Raw genomic sequence first — 17,739 nt, forward strand, 5'->3', positions numbered from 1 at the left:
GTATACATTTTAGTTCCCTTGTTTAACCGTCCTGTCTGATTATTAGACAGACTTCTATCCGTATTAGACAGAACTGTTAATGACGACAGCCAACAAGAGGGAGAATGTGCCGCTCTCAGCGCCGTTAAAATAAAAGTCCTGCCTCGAACGCATCGGCCACATCAAGAAAAACTTATAGGCCAATGGCAGTATTTGAAAAATGACAAATATCGACCGATATATTGGCCTTGGTGCTATATCGGTCGACCACTAATCTGTGCTAATAATAACCATGTTTCTAATCAATATTCTCTGTTTGCAGAGAAACGCACAAAAGGGAGGAAAGGCTGTGGTTGTTTGAGGAGCGTGTGGAAGTCTGTAAAACATCACGTCCAAACCCTCAAAACCAGAGTGTGTCCTCGTGTGCCTGACCCGGAGCCATCGCAGGAGCCTCCACAAACATCCAGAGCAGAACCGACAGCAGACACCGATCCGCTCGAGTCCCAGACAACAGATCGTGAGTCTCCAGTTATTACTGCTCTGATTCATTCAGTCTGTTTCTGGTTTTATTACAGAGCGCTGCAGCTGGATTTCAGTCTGTTCATTAACATGTTGTCACACTTTGTCTTTCCTTATGAAGCTCAACATGGAGCAGAGTACTTGCGCTCTCTCTATGAAGTGGGAGAAGAAGTGGGATCGGGTGTCTATGAAGGAATCAGAAGATCGGATGGCCAGAGGGTATGTTGCTCTTTCTGAATAATCAAACTTTTTCTGTGAACTTTGAGTCCTGACATAAACATGAGTGTTTACAGAAGGGATGCTCATTTTAACCGTTTAACTGACGGTAAGAATTTTGACCGATTAATACAATCAGTTAAATTATAAAAATTTAAAATGTGTTGTTTTTAGGGGGAAAAAAACATAAGTCGCGTATAAGTCGCATTTTATTATTTCAGAAATAAGCCTAATGCCGACGCGAAATGTTTACAAACATTATAATAAACACTGTAAACATAGCTAGGCTAGTTTAGTTCCCCTCACTTCACAAATCCTTTCAATTAACAGTATTTAGAAAAGAACTAGAATTAAAAGTATAAGAAGCTATGACAATATAAACGACAAGCCAAAACGAATTCATTTAGGCTAAAATGAAACTGAAACCAACATTGGGTCTCTCACTCGACACAAAATCAAATGTATCCGTATTCACAATGTATTTGAATGTCAAAATATTATTTATTATGTACTTCACTCGCGTTCAAAGTAAAACTAAATGTGGTACAGTGATGACACTTAACCTTAACGTTTTAACAGATTTAAATACATATTTTTTAACACATTTTTTTTCCCCATATGTTTGACTGACTGTATTTTATTTTGATAATGAACAGGCTGCATTGTCAAGGTATAGCAAAGCTTAACTGTGCGCACATGCGGTGCAATCACTTGAATTTTTTCCTTCTAACAGTGGACGCAGCTACTCCTTTTAGTCCTAAACATAATCGGAGTCGTAAAAGGTTTGCCTTTATTTGTGTTCATTCACAATAAAAACAAATCATTGTGCTTTTGTAAAATAAGGCTAAAGAAAAATAGGATGCCACACTTTCTGCCGTCTGTTTCCTTTCACACAGCACAAAAATGAACCGAAACGCTGCGTACTAGGCTACTTGTTTTTCTTTCATTTTCTTAATTTATAATTTAAGTATAAATATGTTTCTCGTATAGGCCTATTTATTCGTTATATATATATATATATGTGTGTATATATCGGTTGTCGATTAGGAAAAATAACAGAAATGAACATCCCTAGTTTACAGTATCGATCAACACGTTTAAAAGAGACTGTAGATGATCATGTACACAAACAAAGAGAGATCAGTTTACTTACGTTTGCAAAAATGTTCATCATTTTTTAGGTGCTCATCAAATTTGTGAAGAGGCACTTGCCTGGAAAAACATCAGAGCTGGTAAGTTGACAAGACTTTATTCTTCATGAAATTCTCTATTTAGAGTTGTCTTAAGTTCTGTATGTAGACATTATGAGGTATAACTGAATTAGACAATCAAAGTCTAGAATAATAGTTCATCGCCATCATCTTTAATTTCCTTCACTCTTTAGTTAGGAGATGTGAAATTGGTTCGGAGTCAGCTAACTTTTGGTCAATCTCTTGTCTTTAGGATGAGTTTCTCAGACCTATGTGTGAAGAGGCAGCTACGATGTTGATGCTGCAAAGGCCTCCGTTCTGTGACCATGTCATACAGTTATATGACTGGTTTATCACGGAGGAGCAGAATGTCTTGATAATGGAAAATCCCCATCCCTGTGTGACCTTGCGTAAGTTCATCAAAAAAAACCCCCGAGGTCACCTGAGTGAAGAAAAGGCGAGACTCATCATGTGGCAAGTCGCCGTTGCTCTGCGTCACTGCTGGGATCGTGGTATATTTCATGAAACAGATCTGAGTAATATTCTCATCAACACGGACACCCTGCAGTTAAAAATAATGGACTTTAGATACGCAGAGCACATCATTAAAAAACGTGAGTTGGCTTTCTGAACACGCATCACTGACTCATTTATTACAGTTCCCTGCTGATGCGTTACTAAACTCTGGAAATGTGTTGTTTACAGGAAGTGAAGACGCTTATTTAGAGGCGAGGCTCAGAGTGCTTGCTAAATTGCAAGCAGCTGAAAACTTATACTTCGTGCTGGATGCGCTCATCAGAACCATAAGACATCCGTGCTGGAAAAAAGCACACCTGTCCAGAGGTGAGATCAGTGACAGGAACACAATGGAAAGAACATTGCTTGAACAATATATAAAGCTCAGACACAAGTGACAGTAAATGATTAGTGATGAAACGAGCAAAGTGTAAAACATTGACAAATGACACTCTCTTCTGGAAACTTTCACAGAATGCACAGATCTTTTGGGGAACTTGGGCATGGAGGGCCATCAGCGATTGACACCTTGGAGAACATCTTAGATCATGCCTGGTTTAGAGACCGCACCACAGTGAATGAAGGAGAAGGAAACTGAAGAGAGTTTCTGGCCTTTTACATCAGAAAGAGCTCTTTTCAATACCAAACCGACGCTTATTTTCATGCTGTCATAGTTTGAGTGGTAGACGTTCTGCTGTTGGGCAGCAGCTCTCAGCCACGCTTCACTCCTTTAACCCTGCAGCTGAGCCTCGGGTGAGATGTTAGTACCCCAGCACTTCTCCGCTCTCTTCATCCAGAGCCAGATCTGCTCTGTTCAGCCTCTTCAGCACGCTTCCTTTATTCCAGTGATCCACAAAGCTTAGGTTTGGATGTTTTTATTTGAGAGTTTCTTCTTGTGCATCTGTGCATGGCAGCATGCATCTGTGTATTTTGAAACATTTCTAGCCAAAGATGTACACACAAATCCACAGACAGGTGGACTCTACTGCCGGCCAATCATAGCACGTTCTCACTTCAACCGATCAGGTGTTGCTTTACAGTCAGCGGTCTCTAACTGAAACAGCGTTGCTCATTTACACTAGCTCAGATATGAATTTTAAGATCCAGAAGAAGTGCTACAGTAAAAGATACTTAACATTTAGATTTCGTTAGCCACAGTATTATGATTTAATCGCCTTCGACAATATTAGAGCTTTACGTCTCTTTATGGGAACACTGGATAGAAAGCGTCACATAATTCAAGACAGAACAGACTAATTAATAACTCGATTCATTTCATAGATGAAATTACTGTCCCACAACAGCCAACAGCATTCCCAGTTCTCCAGTCAAGCAGATTTAATGATGGATACGAGCAGCTCTGGATCTAACACTCTATAGTTAGCATTATAAGTAGGGTGTCACGCCACTAATTACAAATGTTTCAAACAGTAATTAAATGTAATACAGAATGATTCCCACTTTGTAGAGACGATACACTTGGTTTATTAAGATGATACAGGTTTGTGTTATCCACGAGCGATGAGGCTTGTACTGTAACGTCACTGATAGTCGCTTGGGCTTGTATTTGGTATGATACATGATGTTTTGTCCTAGATAGGGTCCTTTAGAAGTAGAAGGGGTGATCTGTTCAGTGCAGTAGACAGTATCACTGATTATAATGCGTTGCGCTGCTCGTGTCGGCTGTAGAGAGGCTGTTATCACTCAGGATCTGTGAATACAGTCTTGAGTTCTTCCTGATACACTGGTCTCAGTGGAAATATAAAGTAGGGGTGTGCGATACAGACAAAAAATGACATCTCAGTATTTTCTGGGATTTTATCGATAACGATAATTTGACGATATTTTGCTGAGTGTGTTATTGTGCTGATATCTTAAGGACTACCGTGGACAGCTGACTCCTAAAGTTTTGATATTCTTCATATTCTGTGGTGCTCAGTTCACAGCAGTGAAAGTTATAGAAATTTGTCTTTCCAACAAGTTTAAATAGATTTTTACCTTTATGGGCATTTGTACCTTTATAAAGCCATTTTTTTTCCTAACAGTGTGCATCATCTTTTTAATCAGTCAGTTAGAATAATAAGACATTTTGGCTGTTATCAACCAAATTAAACAAAATTCATCTTTGCAGTGCAGACGAAACACAGAAGCTGCATCTGAAGTGGCATGTAGATGTGTTTACACACTGTTTAATGCAGGACCCAAATGATTTAACCTGCAGTTACAAATGCAGAAATGATGTTTTGATATATTAAACATAAAATGTTGACTACTGATATGTAAGATTAATTGAAAAGTTAAAAGATACTCTGAATGTGAAACTGAAACGGTCAAGTGAGTCACTGCGATTGAAACGATTCGTTCAAACGGGTGATTCATTCAGGAACGAAACAGCGTCATGTTGCTCAGAGACACAAAACAGTGCTTGGGCTTTGTTTGAAATTACTTTTGTTTTGTCTAAAATAGCACATTGTTAAAACAACAATTAGGATGTTATCACAGACGATATACATCGCACACCCCTATAAAGACGCCACTTCAAAGAAGTTTTAACCACACAAACAGCACTTCAGCTCAATTTGAAGGAAGAGAATGAATCTGAATCGAAATGTTCCCATCCTGACTGTAAATCAAAATGTGACGGCTGTAGCGAGAACATGCTACGATTGGCCAAGGCAATGTTTCTGTTATCTGATTGGCTTGAGATGACAGTGGGTGGAGTCCACCTCAAGGTTATTATAATTCTGCGTTTTTACATTTGGTAATATTATTTTAACATTTGCTATAAATGCATAAAATAGAGTTGAACAGAATTAACCGAACAGTCCCAGAGCACAGACCAAAGCGAGATGTTTTAATGTAAGCTCCATGACACAAACTTAAAGCATGTTTAGAGAGATTAGATGTGTGCTGTGTTTCTCAAATGCACAGAAAGCCACCCATAACTGGATGCTAGGCAGAGCTGTGTTTGTGAGGTTTTTAGTTCTCTTTCTTTGTGGGTCTTAATGTATTTATCTGGAGCAAAGGAGCAGTTCTAAGCCCATATTCAGGTCCTGGTGAACTGGAGAAGGAGAACGGTCCAGACTGCATGGAGCACATCTCTGTATCATGACGCAGACTTGAGCTCCACATGTTCTTCTCAGAGAGCCGAGACGTCTGCTGGACTGCTCAGCCATCAGATCAATGTCATCTAAAGAACCAGCAGACACATTATACACATCCTGTCAACTTTACCAGACAAACAGCACCGTATGCCAATCTTGTTTCAGAGGCAGCAAGTTTAATAATTATGATAAATGCAGTCTTTCTGTCACTAATGTCCTGATGTGATTTGTCAGCAACTGAGAAAAGCTGAGAGAAACTCAACACACGGATGTGTTTTTTAAAGTTCTCAGTTTTTCTTTTCTTCAAGATTTCAAGCATCAACACAAATGTTCTGTTTGTGAAAGGTGCTTCTGTCAGCTGTGCTCGTGTTCTGCTTCTCTGTGTCACTACAAATCATCTAAAAGAGCATGTGAACATTTTTAATAAAAGATCTGTTTCTCATTCATTCATTTATTTATTTTTCCTTTATGGTAAAATTTTTAAATATTGTTGTTTTTTTTAAAATTAGTTTATGCATTAGTTAACATGAACTAACCATGAACAACACCTCTGTTCAGCATTAGTTAATCTTTGTTAACGTTAACTCACACATATATTAATGCATCTATTCACGTTAACAGTGCAATTAGTTAACATTAGTTGGTGCATTAGTTAACATGAACTAATGCCTGTAAATAGCCTTAATGTTTTAAGGTTAACTTACTGTACATATTTACATTAGTTTACGTTTGCAGTTTGACACACTAAGGGTGAATATTTCTAACTCACCATCTTACCCATTAGTAGAATGTTAGTTAATGCATTAGTTAACATTAACTAACAATGAATTACGCATCTGTTCAGCATGAATTAATCTTTGTTCATGTTAACTTATTCATATACTAATATATTAGTTAATACATTAGTTAACATGAACTAACAATGAACAACTCCACTCTTCAGGATTACTTAATGTTTTTTTATTAATGTTAACTTACACATTTACTAATGCATCTCTTCACATTAACAGATTAACTAGTTAATGATGTGGTTAATGCATTAGTTAAAATGAACTAAAAATATAACACACACGTTCAGCATTATTTTTATCTTGCTCATGTTAACTTATTCACCATATGCTTCTCTTCACATTAACAACTTAATTAGTTAACGCTGGTTAATGCATTAGCAACCATAAACTAACAATGAACTATACCTGTAGACAGCTTTATTTAATAAGCTTTTTTTAATTATATTACATACAGTATAAACACATGTTTATTTAGCAGCTAACACACAATGGATAAACTATACTAACTCCCCTTCTGGACACTGATTTGGGCTATTGGTAAACTTGGAAACCATCTAAACATCAACTGATAATGCTTCTCGTGTTTTAGACTGTTTATTGCTGGGAATACACCCACATGAATGGGTAGCCGTGTTTTTAGTTATATCACGCGGATCTTCCTCCCCTTACCATCTTTTTTACTCCGCCGTTGCTCTGCGCCTCCCTGTCCTTTTCCACCGTGGATTGCCGTTGCTTCCAAACCCTCCGCACCGGCATGTTATACCCCTGCGGCCTTATTAATTTGCCCCACTTCGCAAATCCCACTCAGGCTATGCCCGTCGTCCTTCCTCTTGGTCGGCTCTGCGTGCCCGCCCTCGACTGCCCTGTCCACACTCAACACGCTCAACAACTCAAACCACCCCGTTTGCGCCCCCTAGTCTCTCCTTCACACCCTGACCGTTGGTTTCCCCTCACCCTTTGCTTTGATCGGACCCCCTGTTCTATTTGTTGTGCCTTGACGCCTTTTCATGTTTTCCAACTACCTCCTGTGTACCACCCCCGCCCTAGGCATACGTACCTCAACCCCTTTGTGTACCCGCCATATCCTTTCACTACCCATGACCAGTTGGGTGTTTCCTCACACCCTTCGCGGAAGCCTAAGGCATGCCTGTCAACCCTTCAGTTTTAAAATAATGTTGTGGGTCTCCTTGCACTTCCTTCGTAGTTCACGACATGCCAAGCTCTCCCGTGAATTAAGCTTAAGTGATTCATTGCGTGTTACTGATGCTGTGATGATTACACCTGCTTGTCTACTCATCCATCTCATTCTCTGCCGCCCCGCGAGCCAGGCCCTCCAACCTGCCTTCCGAACAGCTCCTCTCAACATTTCACTGCCCCCAAGGTCTGTTCCTCCTCCCCAATGTGTGTTGCCATCCGATGTGCTCGTTCCCTAAACATTCGACCGTTTTTACACCTCCTCGTGGTGAGTATCGCCCTTACATCCGTGCGTTCCCTGACACGCCGCCTCCTTTCCGGATTATATCTCTTTTTTGTGCTTCCTTGCGTGATCACCTTGTGCTAGTGATGCACAGCTGTGTTTCCAAACAGCCTCCTGCCGCACCGCGAAATACCCAAGAACTACCCATGCCTATCTTCAGCCCCGCTCCTTTGCTCAACCCTCTCCTGCCTAACTCCCTTCAAGTTACCTGCCTTACTCCTCCCATCGCATGCTCATCCTGTCCACACACCCCCCTCTCACCCCGCCCTACCCCCCCGTGCCCCATTCCCCTCTATAGATGCAGTTTTCTATCTCGCTCAGCGTTTTTCCTCCGCTATATTTTGTGTTTGACTTGCTTGTCATGTTGATATGTCGCACACCTCAGGTTTAGCGTTGCTTTCTGTTTTCATTTACAGTCACCGTTAAGTATCCGTGGTGTTCGTGGGCTCTTGCCTCTCTTTTTGACTTGCTTGTCTTTCGTTTTTCTCGGCTGTGTCCCGTTGTGGTCCCTCCCCCCCCGCCAGGCCAATATCATCATGTTACCCGCGGTTATACACACCTCCTCTCTCTTCCAGTGCCTCTCCCCCCCCCGCCCTTCCGTGCCCATTCCGTTCGCCTATTTTTTTTTTATCTAAACTTGCTACTATGATGTTGGTTGTTCTACTGTATTTGTGATGCTCCCTTGCTCTGCACGCTTTGGCGTCCTCTTTGATCGCCCCGGTGTGTGCTAATTCGGCTTGATTCAGTAAACGTGCCTCTACAGCAGTGGTCTGTGCTTAATCCGTTAATATACAAATGACTTTCCAACAGTGTGTGGTTGTCTGTGTGTCACTTCGTCACCCACCAGACTAGCCAATATCGCATATGCCTCCACCTGGGCCCTAACCCCAACACATAATGCAGCGAGCTCTGTTGTGGAGCATGGATGAGTGGTTTGTACTACCCTAGTACCCCGCTCTTGCTTGCAGCATGTTTTTTTTTTCTTTTTCTCTTTCGTTTAACATTGTTGATGGTTTCATCATCCTGCTCTTGTTTTGTCGTGTCGTTGCCTCATTGACCTTATCTCCCTGACGCCCCCCCCGTTGGCCAGGCCCCCCTTCTTTACGATTAGTGCTTAGAACTGACCCCCGCCTTATTTGAATTGGCTTCCTTGTAATGAACCCTGACAGTAACTATTAGAACCCTCTTTTTAGCTACCACGCGGTTTGCTAACCGATCGTGCTCAGCCCCTCCTTGTATGTCGTATTATTCACCGTCTGCCTGTTTGGATCTACCCATATCTTTCTCTCTTTGTATCATTCTTTTTCCTCGGGGGTGTTTGTTTGATGGGCTCACAACAGGTGTTCCACCCCCATGACCTACCCTGTCAAAACGAATTATCTCCGCCACGCACGTAAGGTTCCCGCGTCCCAACCCTAAAGCACAACGGATCCCTACAATGGTTCACTTCTTACCTGCCCCACTACATTCCAACATCTTCCCCTCGTTACTCTCACTACGCTTTCTGTAGACGTCTGCCTAGCAATAACGCCCCAGTTGCCAGTTATTAATCAGTGGAGCTGGGTGCTGCTGTTGTTTTTGTCTCGCAACTCTGCTATGTTGTACAGTCAACGCTCATCCAGCACTTACTTCATCACTTGATTCACCTCTACTTGCAAAGTTTTTACAATTCCATGGTTTAAGTCTACCGGGCCAAGCTGTTTTTTCACTCACGGTTTGCGTTCCTTGTGACTTGTCCGGTTTTTGACGTTCCGTGAAGGGTTAAGGGTGTGTCCTTTAAACGCACATTTCGCTGGCCGCAGTGACTGTGGGACCATACCTTGCTCCTCTCCGACACCAAGATGAGGTCGGCCAAGTTGGAAAACCCGGTTTACACTAAGCTTGTCGATGTTTTATCGAACTGACTTTAAATCCTGAAACGGCATTACTAAAGGGTATTGTGCAACTTCGGGTAAAGTGTGGAATCGTAACCCCCTCACCGAACGTTAATCACCATTTGTAGAGGTTTATTTAACCTGACTAACCGTACCCAGTCCACTAATATAATAACAAAGCAGCCTTATAGCTCATGCATGACGGTCTTCCTCTGGCCGACAGTTGTGCGTCCGTGATCGTCAGAATATTAAGGTCTGTTGTTCCCCATAAATGATGACGCGTTACCCATCTGCGGCAGCACTATGGATGTTCCCTCCTCCTTCTCCACCTCTGCTCTCAGACTATCATCTTCTAATCTGGTCCTCCCCACCTGCGCCCTTACTCTATTTTTTTTCGCCCCCACTCTATCTCCCTATCTGCGAGCCCTCGTCTCACCCCCAACCTTACCTGTGTGCGTTCTTGTTTGATAATTTGGCCGATTAGCACCCCCCTTCAACTCCCTACGCCCCAAACTCCCGAGTGACCCTTCACTTGCTGGGAGTCCCCTGTGCTGCCCGCCCTCCCGGTGGCCGGTTACCTAGGGTGCTGACATTTCAACACTGCCTTTTCGCGTTACCTGTTCCACTCTTCTCGCTCCTTTCCAGTTGATGCTTAACACTGGCTGTGCTTGATGCCATTCTTGATCGCGTACCTGTGCTTAATTCCCGCTTAGAACTCGCACACTCGCGCCCCTTCCAATTTCCTTGTTTTTTTTCCATTCTCGGGCCACGTTTTGTTTAGTGGGCGCCTGGACCCTTAACCTTTTTCCAAGCGATTTTGCTTCGGTGGTGTCAGGAGTTATATATCCAGAGGCGGCCACCCTTACACAACAATCTTGGTTTCCTGACTCATGAGTTCACCTTTCATTGTGCTTCATTGGGCCGCTGTTTTCCGTTCATTAGGCTTACCAGATTTTCACTTCCCTCTGGTGGACATTTCTCTGAACCGTTGTTTGTTCCACCCATTTTCTCTTCCCACGATTGGCTTAACTTTTGACCATGCGAAATCCCTTCTAGACTCACCTTGTGAACCACGCCCCCGCGTGACCAATCCAAACACAGGATGGCGGCGATTGTGTGCCCAGGCATTTGTGGTTTTCTTTGCACCTATCACACCCTTATCCAGGGGCTCTGAGCCCCTGTGGCATCAATACTCTTACAGTGACCGTCTTAGTTCTGTCTTATGTTTCGGCTTAACTCCGTTTCGGTGATGGCCGGTCACATAATAGTCTGTCACAACCCCTCATCGTCATGTTTTTATTTCCTGCTGTCCTCTCTATTAACGTTGAGTTATAACGCAAACAATTATCCCTTTTCACAAACGTCAAGGGTCGAGTCACCTAAGACCCCCTGACACCTATGGTGCCCATACACATTCGTGTCTTTTTGTTTTGTGGATTCGTGATCCCTCAGGTACCCTCCCCTCAATCATGGTCCTCCCTCTTCAGTTCGATACTTCTTCTTCCTCCTTTCGCTTTGTCCTTCGTGTGTCCTTACCAAAACTATCCTTTTCCCCTTCCCCTCGTGAGGTGGTCTCACATGTCTCCCGCCGCGTTGCTTCCCTCTGGATTTTTTTGTTTCTGCGTTTGAAACTCCTTCGTGGGGCCCCCCATCCCATTCCGCATTGATCTACGTAGGTGTTCTGCTTGGGTTTGGCCCCTGTCCCCGCGTCTGTCTGCGTCCGCCCCCTCAGCCTCTTATGTAATCCCGTCCGTATTCCGGTCTGCCCCGAGCTGTGCGTCCCTGGCCTACGACCCTCTTCTTTTGGCCCCTTGCGCTCATCCGTCCTTCCTCATGCTTTTCTCTTGATGCATATTGCACTGCGTCTTTTCCCTACATGCAAAGTGTATACACTGAGACAAAGCTGCCGTGGACCTTCCGGTGCCTTTTGCTCTGCCCCCTCTCCCATGGCGGCAAACGATGGCACATCTGCCTCCGTGACTCTTGCACATCTTCTCCACACCACCCCTGTATTTTATCTGCCCCCTGCGCGACGCGCCGGATGTGTCGGTGTCCCTTACATTTTATTCAGTGTGCCTTGCTGTCGTTATTTCTTGTGTCCCCCACCCCTGTGCAGTGTGTGAGTGATCTGAAGCTTTTCGGCTATTGTGTTCCGCAGCTCCGGGCTGGGTGGCGCTCCCCCGAGCCTCGGCCTCGCTGGCAATCCCCTCCCAGGAGCAGCCCTATTGTTCAGGTGTCCCACTCCCGTTGACAAAATGCATTATCTATGGTTACCATTCGACGCATGCCCGGGCGGACACGCCCCACACCCCCATGTCAACTTACAGATTCTGGTTTGGTCGAAATGACAAGTACAAGTAACAATACGTCAGAGCACTCATAATTACCTGAATCCGTTGCCTAATATTGTGGGCTATATTTTTAATCCTTTATATTTTCCAATGATTTTCCATATGAGGGTGCCATGACCGTGTCCATCCTCTTTAGGTAAGTCAGTAGGCTAGTTCTTCGTCTCTTCTCTCTCTCTCTCTCACACACAAGACTCCTGCTTCCTCTTTTCTTCTTTGTTTCTTTCCATTATCTCCCCTCACCCACCCACCACACCATCTCTTTCTTTTTTTCTTCGGGTGCGCCAGCGTGTGGCGGCGCCTCCCCACTTCTTCCTCTATTTTTCAGTCACCTTCCCTGCCAGTAAACGCCGTCTTTGACTCACCTAGCGCCTCGCTCTACTGCGAGTTGCGGTCAACCGGGCATCGTCTCCGCTAAGCTCCCTCTGTCGTTGCGTGCCGACCGTCTTCACTCTGCACGAGCCTATCACTGTCGACTCGGATCACATCCGGCCGTGTGAGCGGGCGTCTTCTGTCCTGCCTGCTCGCTATGTGCTGTCGGCTCATTCACGATGTTATTCCCAGTCTCTGTCCCGTTGCCCCTGTCCCGTAGGAGAGGGTTCTCCCGTCTGCATGGGACGTTCCCTTTCCTTTACACCCCACACACGATCGGCCCGGTATTACGCCCTCCCTGCTCTTCCCCCTAACTACGGTTGTTCCCACCCACCTCCTTTTCATTCAGTCGCCCTTTTGCCCGGCCCTCACTATTCTCGCTGATCCTAGAAACGATTCCCCGGGGCACTCTTCGTCGGGTTCCAACCGGTGTGGTCCTTCCCTCGCACAGCCCCCTATCCCATTTCTTATTCTAATGATTGATGACTTACCTGCGTACCATAGAGCCGCCGTACTCCTTTTGAGCCTTTCCCCTTCGTCTAGGAACTCCGCCCATACTTGGTATCGCCCTGTCCCTGGGGTGTACCTTCTGGGTGTGTTGTGTGCAGTTCAGGTAGGCGTGCTGTGTCTGCCGCCCGGGGGGCCTGCTGGATCGCCGTCTCTGCCTATCCGTGGCACGGGCCACGCTGTCCCGCTTTGTCGTCCTTTGGGTGTGTAGTGAATGTGCTTGTGCCAGCGATGCCCGCGAGAGAGACGCCTCGCACGTGATCTCAATCTTCTTTTTTTTTTAGCCCCCTCCCCATTAATTGCCCACGAATACCCTGAATCCCTTCCCTCCGCGTATCGTCGTGGTTCGCACTCTCAGCCCCCGGTCTCCCCCAAACCCCGTTCCCTTCTCATCCTAACTAATCCGGCCCCCGTGCTAATACCAATGCCCCTATGATAACGCATCGAATATCCCCTTATGGATCTCTCTACTCTTTATGTGTGATGTGCCTATGTCTCTTGCGTGGATGGCTCATGTTGTCGTCTCCTCCTCTCATTACCCTCGCTATTGAGTCGGCTAGTCATACTCTTTTCCATCAATCCAGGCAGATATTTATGACTTCATCTATCGTCGCCCTATTGGTCCGCTAAGCTTGCAGGAAAGGGCATATGTCGACAGATGTGTGTGCTCCGCCATGACGAACCATGTCTATATTGGTAGGATCTGGACACATCTATAATATGGGCGGCCCTCTCAGGTTGTTAGCAATTGCATTATTCACTCTGACAGTCCTCGAGGTCCGTAGGTCTATGTCAGCATAGAAGATTTCTTGGGTAAACCCATATCCCTCTCATTTATTGATACAATCTAACTACGCCCCACGTTCTAATCTATTATTCAAAAAAATAACAATTAAAACCCGTGACAATTTAGATCTGCCAATTATAATTCTCATTGTTTTCTCCAAAATATACTATTCATAATAATTTCCATTCACTAATGCCTCCTGGTACTGTGAGTTCTATATCTCGCTTTTTTCTTCTATTTATTATAGTACCACTAATCACAAGCCCAACAAAGAACCTCCCGAACCATTGTAGCCCGTGCTCTCGTCTTCAGCACTTTTTATTTATTTTCGTACTGGTTTTCTTTTATTACTATATAATAATACAAAAATAACATTGCTCATCGTGTTCCTGTGTTAAAGCTAAATGAGACTTGTTATCGCGCACGTTTCATTGCCTTGTTAGATTTGATTGCATCCGTTGTCCTCATTTGTTAAGGCGCTTTGGATAAAGAGTCGTCTGCTAAATGACCTAAATGTAAGGGTGTAGATAATATAAATCACTAGTGGACAGCTGTACCGTATATTTGTAAAAAAAAAAGGTACGGTATACGCACCGTATACAACCCCCACACAGTCGATCCTCCTATCATTTACTCAATAAATCTGTTGCAAACAGATTACAAGCAAATATTATTAATATTAAATTTAAACACATTAGAATTTAATTCGAATTACTCAAATGAGATGCTTACAAAGCAATCATGTCAAATGAGTAAAATAACATGCACAAAAAAATAAGTAAGATGTATACAAAAAATACTTGGTTTTGATTTGGACCCCCCAAACCCCCAAAAACGCGGAGCACTGGCCGCCCTGCAGCCTGCATATAGAGGCGGGGTATGCACGTTAACCACTCCGCTCCCCCACGACCTACTACTCTGATTGGTTCGCCGATCGTCTGTTCATAGGCATACATGCTGGGACAATGTGTGTGTACCTTGGTGTACACTGTTAAAAAATCATACACTATATATTACTTAATAAATTGTGGGAACAGATTACAAGCACAATATTATTAATTAAATTTTAACACATAATCCAAGAATTCATTAGACTTCATTATTAAATGAGATGATGAAATTAACCATTCAAAATGAGTCAAATAGCACACAAAAAATAAGTAAAGTTTAAACAAAGCAAAACAAAAAACATTCCTTTGAGAAAGAAAAACAAAACACTATGCTAATGAATACTATGTTATGCATACCAGGCCAGTAGTTGGCGATTAGGAAACACAGCGCAAAAATGTAATTCACAAAATTCATGTTTTTGTTGCTTACATGGAGATGATACAGGCATTGTGTTCAAAAGCTTATGTTTTCAAGCCCCCAAAACAGAGTTATTGAAGACACCTGATGTTAACAATCAGAATCACTGAAGGAGAATAATCTACATTTTGGTTACCATTACGGTGGTCAGTGTTTGCTTTAGTTGGGGCTCTTGCCCCTTAAACTTTTAAACAAATTTTTTGGTTGTTGTAATTGTGATACAGCAGTTAGACAAGACAATAAAGAATACGATCATCTGGTGTTGTTTGTTTTGACATCATCATTTGATCTGTATTTCTGAGATGGTTGTGTCTTATCAAGAACAGGCGTCCTTTGGCTGTACAGTATAAGGTCTGGTATTTTCAGCATAAGCAGAGAGATTCTATGAAGCATTTCTGTTCAAAACATTAAAAAAAAAAAAAGAAAATTTCTTTTTTTTTCTTTTTAGTAGCTTGTTTTGTGATGCTTACAGTTAGTCTGTTAATCTGAATATGCTGTTCGTCACCATTCTTGAGATTCATACGCTGGTTCTTGATGTCCACTGTGTGTCTAAAAGAAGGTTTCCCTTCCCCACTACAATTTTTTTTCTTAATCAGAATTCTTAAACTCTGGATTTAAAAGGAAATTTCAGGTCTTCTATTGTTGATTACAGGGGCTGTTATATTGAATGTTAACTTAACTCAGAGAACAGGCTCTATTTATAACACTCAGGCCAAACATTGATTATGTAAAATCATAACCAACACCACCTGAACAGCTTTACTCTTGGCATACCTAGCTGTTATAATTCAGTTACAACAACCATACAAAATGTAATATTAAAAAGTCAAGGGTCAAGAGCCCAACTAAAGCAAACACTGACCACTATAATGGTAACCCTATAAATTTACGCTTTTCTCCTTCAGTGATTCTGTTTGTGAACTTTAGGTGTCTTCAATAACTCTGTTTTGGGGGACTGAAGACACAAACTTCTGAACATGATGCCTGTATCATATCTATGTAAGCAACAAAAATGTGAATTTGTAAAAAAGTTGACGTCGTGCATGCATATAATGTTTTCACAGGGTGTTTCATGATCGCCAACTACTGGCCTGGCATGTATAACATAGTATTCTTTAGTGTAAATTTTACTTAATTTTTTCATGTTGTTTGTTGTGGCAAAATTAGACCGACTCTCATTAGCATAAGAGACAGGCTCACTCTCAAACTTATAATCAGAAAGAAAGCTTTTATTCTTTATAAAGAAGGTCAGACAGTCATACAGAAACAAAAGTCGCTGCAGAGTGTGACCAGGAAGGGAGGGCAGTCCTCCGCTTTATATCCCTTTTCTCCAGTCAAGGTTACAAATTCTGAACAGCTGTACTTTTCCATAGATAGCAACAAAGTCAAAAAACACACTACTATATCATTCTTCCGAAGATTGGTTCTTCCATATTTAAGGCCTAGATGACCTCCCAGGTCATCCTCAGACGCCTGTGGGTCTCCCAGTTGCCTCCCTTCTATACCCAACATGGCTCTATAGATCTTCTGTCACCCATACATCTTACTCCTAGGCCCCAAACTCATTTTTCGCTGTCTCCGCACAGCAGTTTCTAAGAAAACATATGCATATACAAATATTTCATAAGCATATATGGTCAGCCAGAAGTCATGCAGATGAATTTTTCCACCACATGTTCTACTCATTTTGAATGGTTGCTTGTATGCATCTAATTTGATTATTTCTAATTAATTCTAATGTGTTAAATTTAATTAATAATATTTGATATATAATTTTAAACAATTTTATTGAGTAAATAAAGTGAATCATTTTTTACAGTGTATATTAAATATATTTATATATAAAATATAAGAATATAAATATATAAATGTTTATACATGTAAATATATAGGCTTACAGTAAAAAAATATATATATATACTGTATGTGTGCATTTATATATACATATTTAAAATACACACTACACATACAATTAATATACAATTAATGGCTATTAGTGCTGTCAAACAATTTATCGCTATTAATCGCATCCAAACTAAAAGTTTTTGTTTACATAATATGTTAACATTTATTACATACATTCATTATGTATATAAATACAAAAATTTATTTATATATAAATATATTTAATATAAAAACATAACATTTTTCTTAAATGCATGTGTATTTATATATACATAATAAATATTGACATAACACACACATATATTATATTTTCGTTATTGACAATTTATTGTTTTCATTTTACTGCCATCATCACAGAAATCTAATTTTAGTGCAACATTTGCTTGTTAATTAAAAAAAAAAAAAAAAACCCGGGTTGGTTTTTTTGTGGGTAAGCCCACAGTGGGTTGCCCACAGAAAATCCCCATAGGGCCCCAAATGACCAAACTGCTTTGGGCCCCGCATGGGCTAACCCACAGGGGGCCCCAAGTGGGTTTCATGTGGGCAAGCCCACTGTGGGCTTGCCCACAGAAAACCATCATGGGGACCCAAAAGGGCAAAACCGCTGTGGGCCCCGCATGGGCTAACCCACATGGGGCCCACGTGGGTTTAGTGTGGGTTTGCTCTGCCCACACTGTCCCATAGAAAACCCGCAGGGGGCCCGCACGGGCATGTTTGCTGGGTATGCACCGAAGTTTGCATATTTAAAGCTGACTGATAGTGCAACATTTGCTTTTTAAAAAAAAAAAAAAAAAAAAAAAAACCCCCGGCTTGGTTTTTTTGTGGCCAAGCCCACAGTGGGTTGCC

General features: G+C 42.3%; 1 protein-coding gene across 1 annotated transcript; it reads left to right on the forward strand.

The window, feature by feature from the left end:
• The first annotated feature begins 277 nt into the window (after positions 1 to 277).
• Positions 278 to 2,839, forward strand: LOC122142545 (serine/threonine-protein kinase prk-2-like). Its single transcript, XM_042753767.1, has 5 exons — positions 278 to 496; positions 620 to 717; positions 1,896 to 1,946; positions 2,158 to 2,518; positions 2,610 to 2,839. Exons 4-5 carry the CDS (start codon positions 2,176 to 2,178, stop codon positions 2,816 to 2,818), a joined length of 552 nt encoding a protein of 183 aa, XP_042609701.1. The 5' UTR covers positions 278 to 496; positions 620 to 717; positions 1,896 to 1,946; positions 2,158 to 2,175; the 3' UTR covers positions 2,819 to 2,839.
• The last annotated feature ends 14,900 nt before the right edge of the window (positions 2,840 to 17,739 follow it).

Source organism: Cyprinus carpio, unplaced genomic scaffold, assembly GCF_018340385.1.
Source record: "Cyprinus carpio isolate SPL01 unplaced genomic scaffold, ASM1834038v1 S000000001, whole genome shotgun sequence".
NCBI classification, from domain to species: Eukaryota; Metazoa; Chordata; class Actinopteri; order Cypriniformes; family Cyprinidae; genus Cyprinus; species Cyprinus carpio.

What these genes read in the sequence shown, in the direction of transcription:
- LOC122142545 (XM_042753767.1), top strand. Translation starts at nt 2,176, where the DNA reads ATGTGTGAAGAGGCAGCTACGATGTTGATGCTGCAAAGGCCTCCGTTC. An exon ending in AGAGCACATCATTAAAAAAC is followed by an intron (nt 2,519 to 2,609) that starts GTGAGTTGGCTT and finishes TGTTGTTTACAG; the next exon opens with GAAGTGAAGACGCTTATTTA.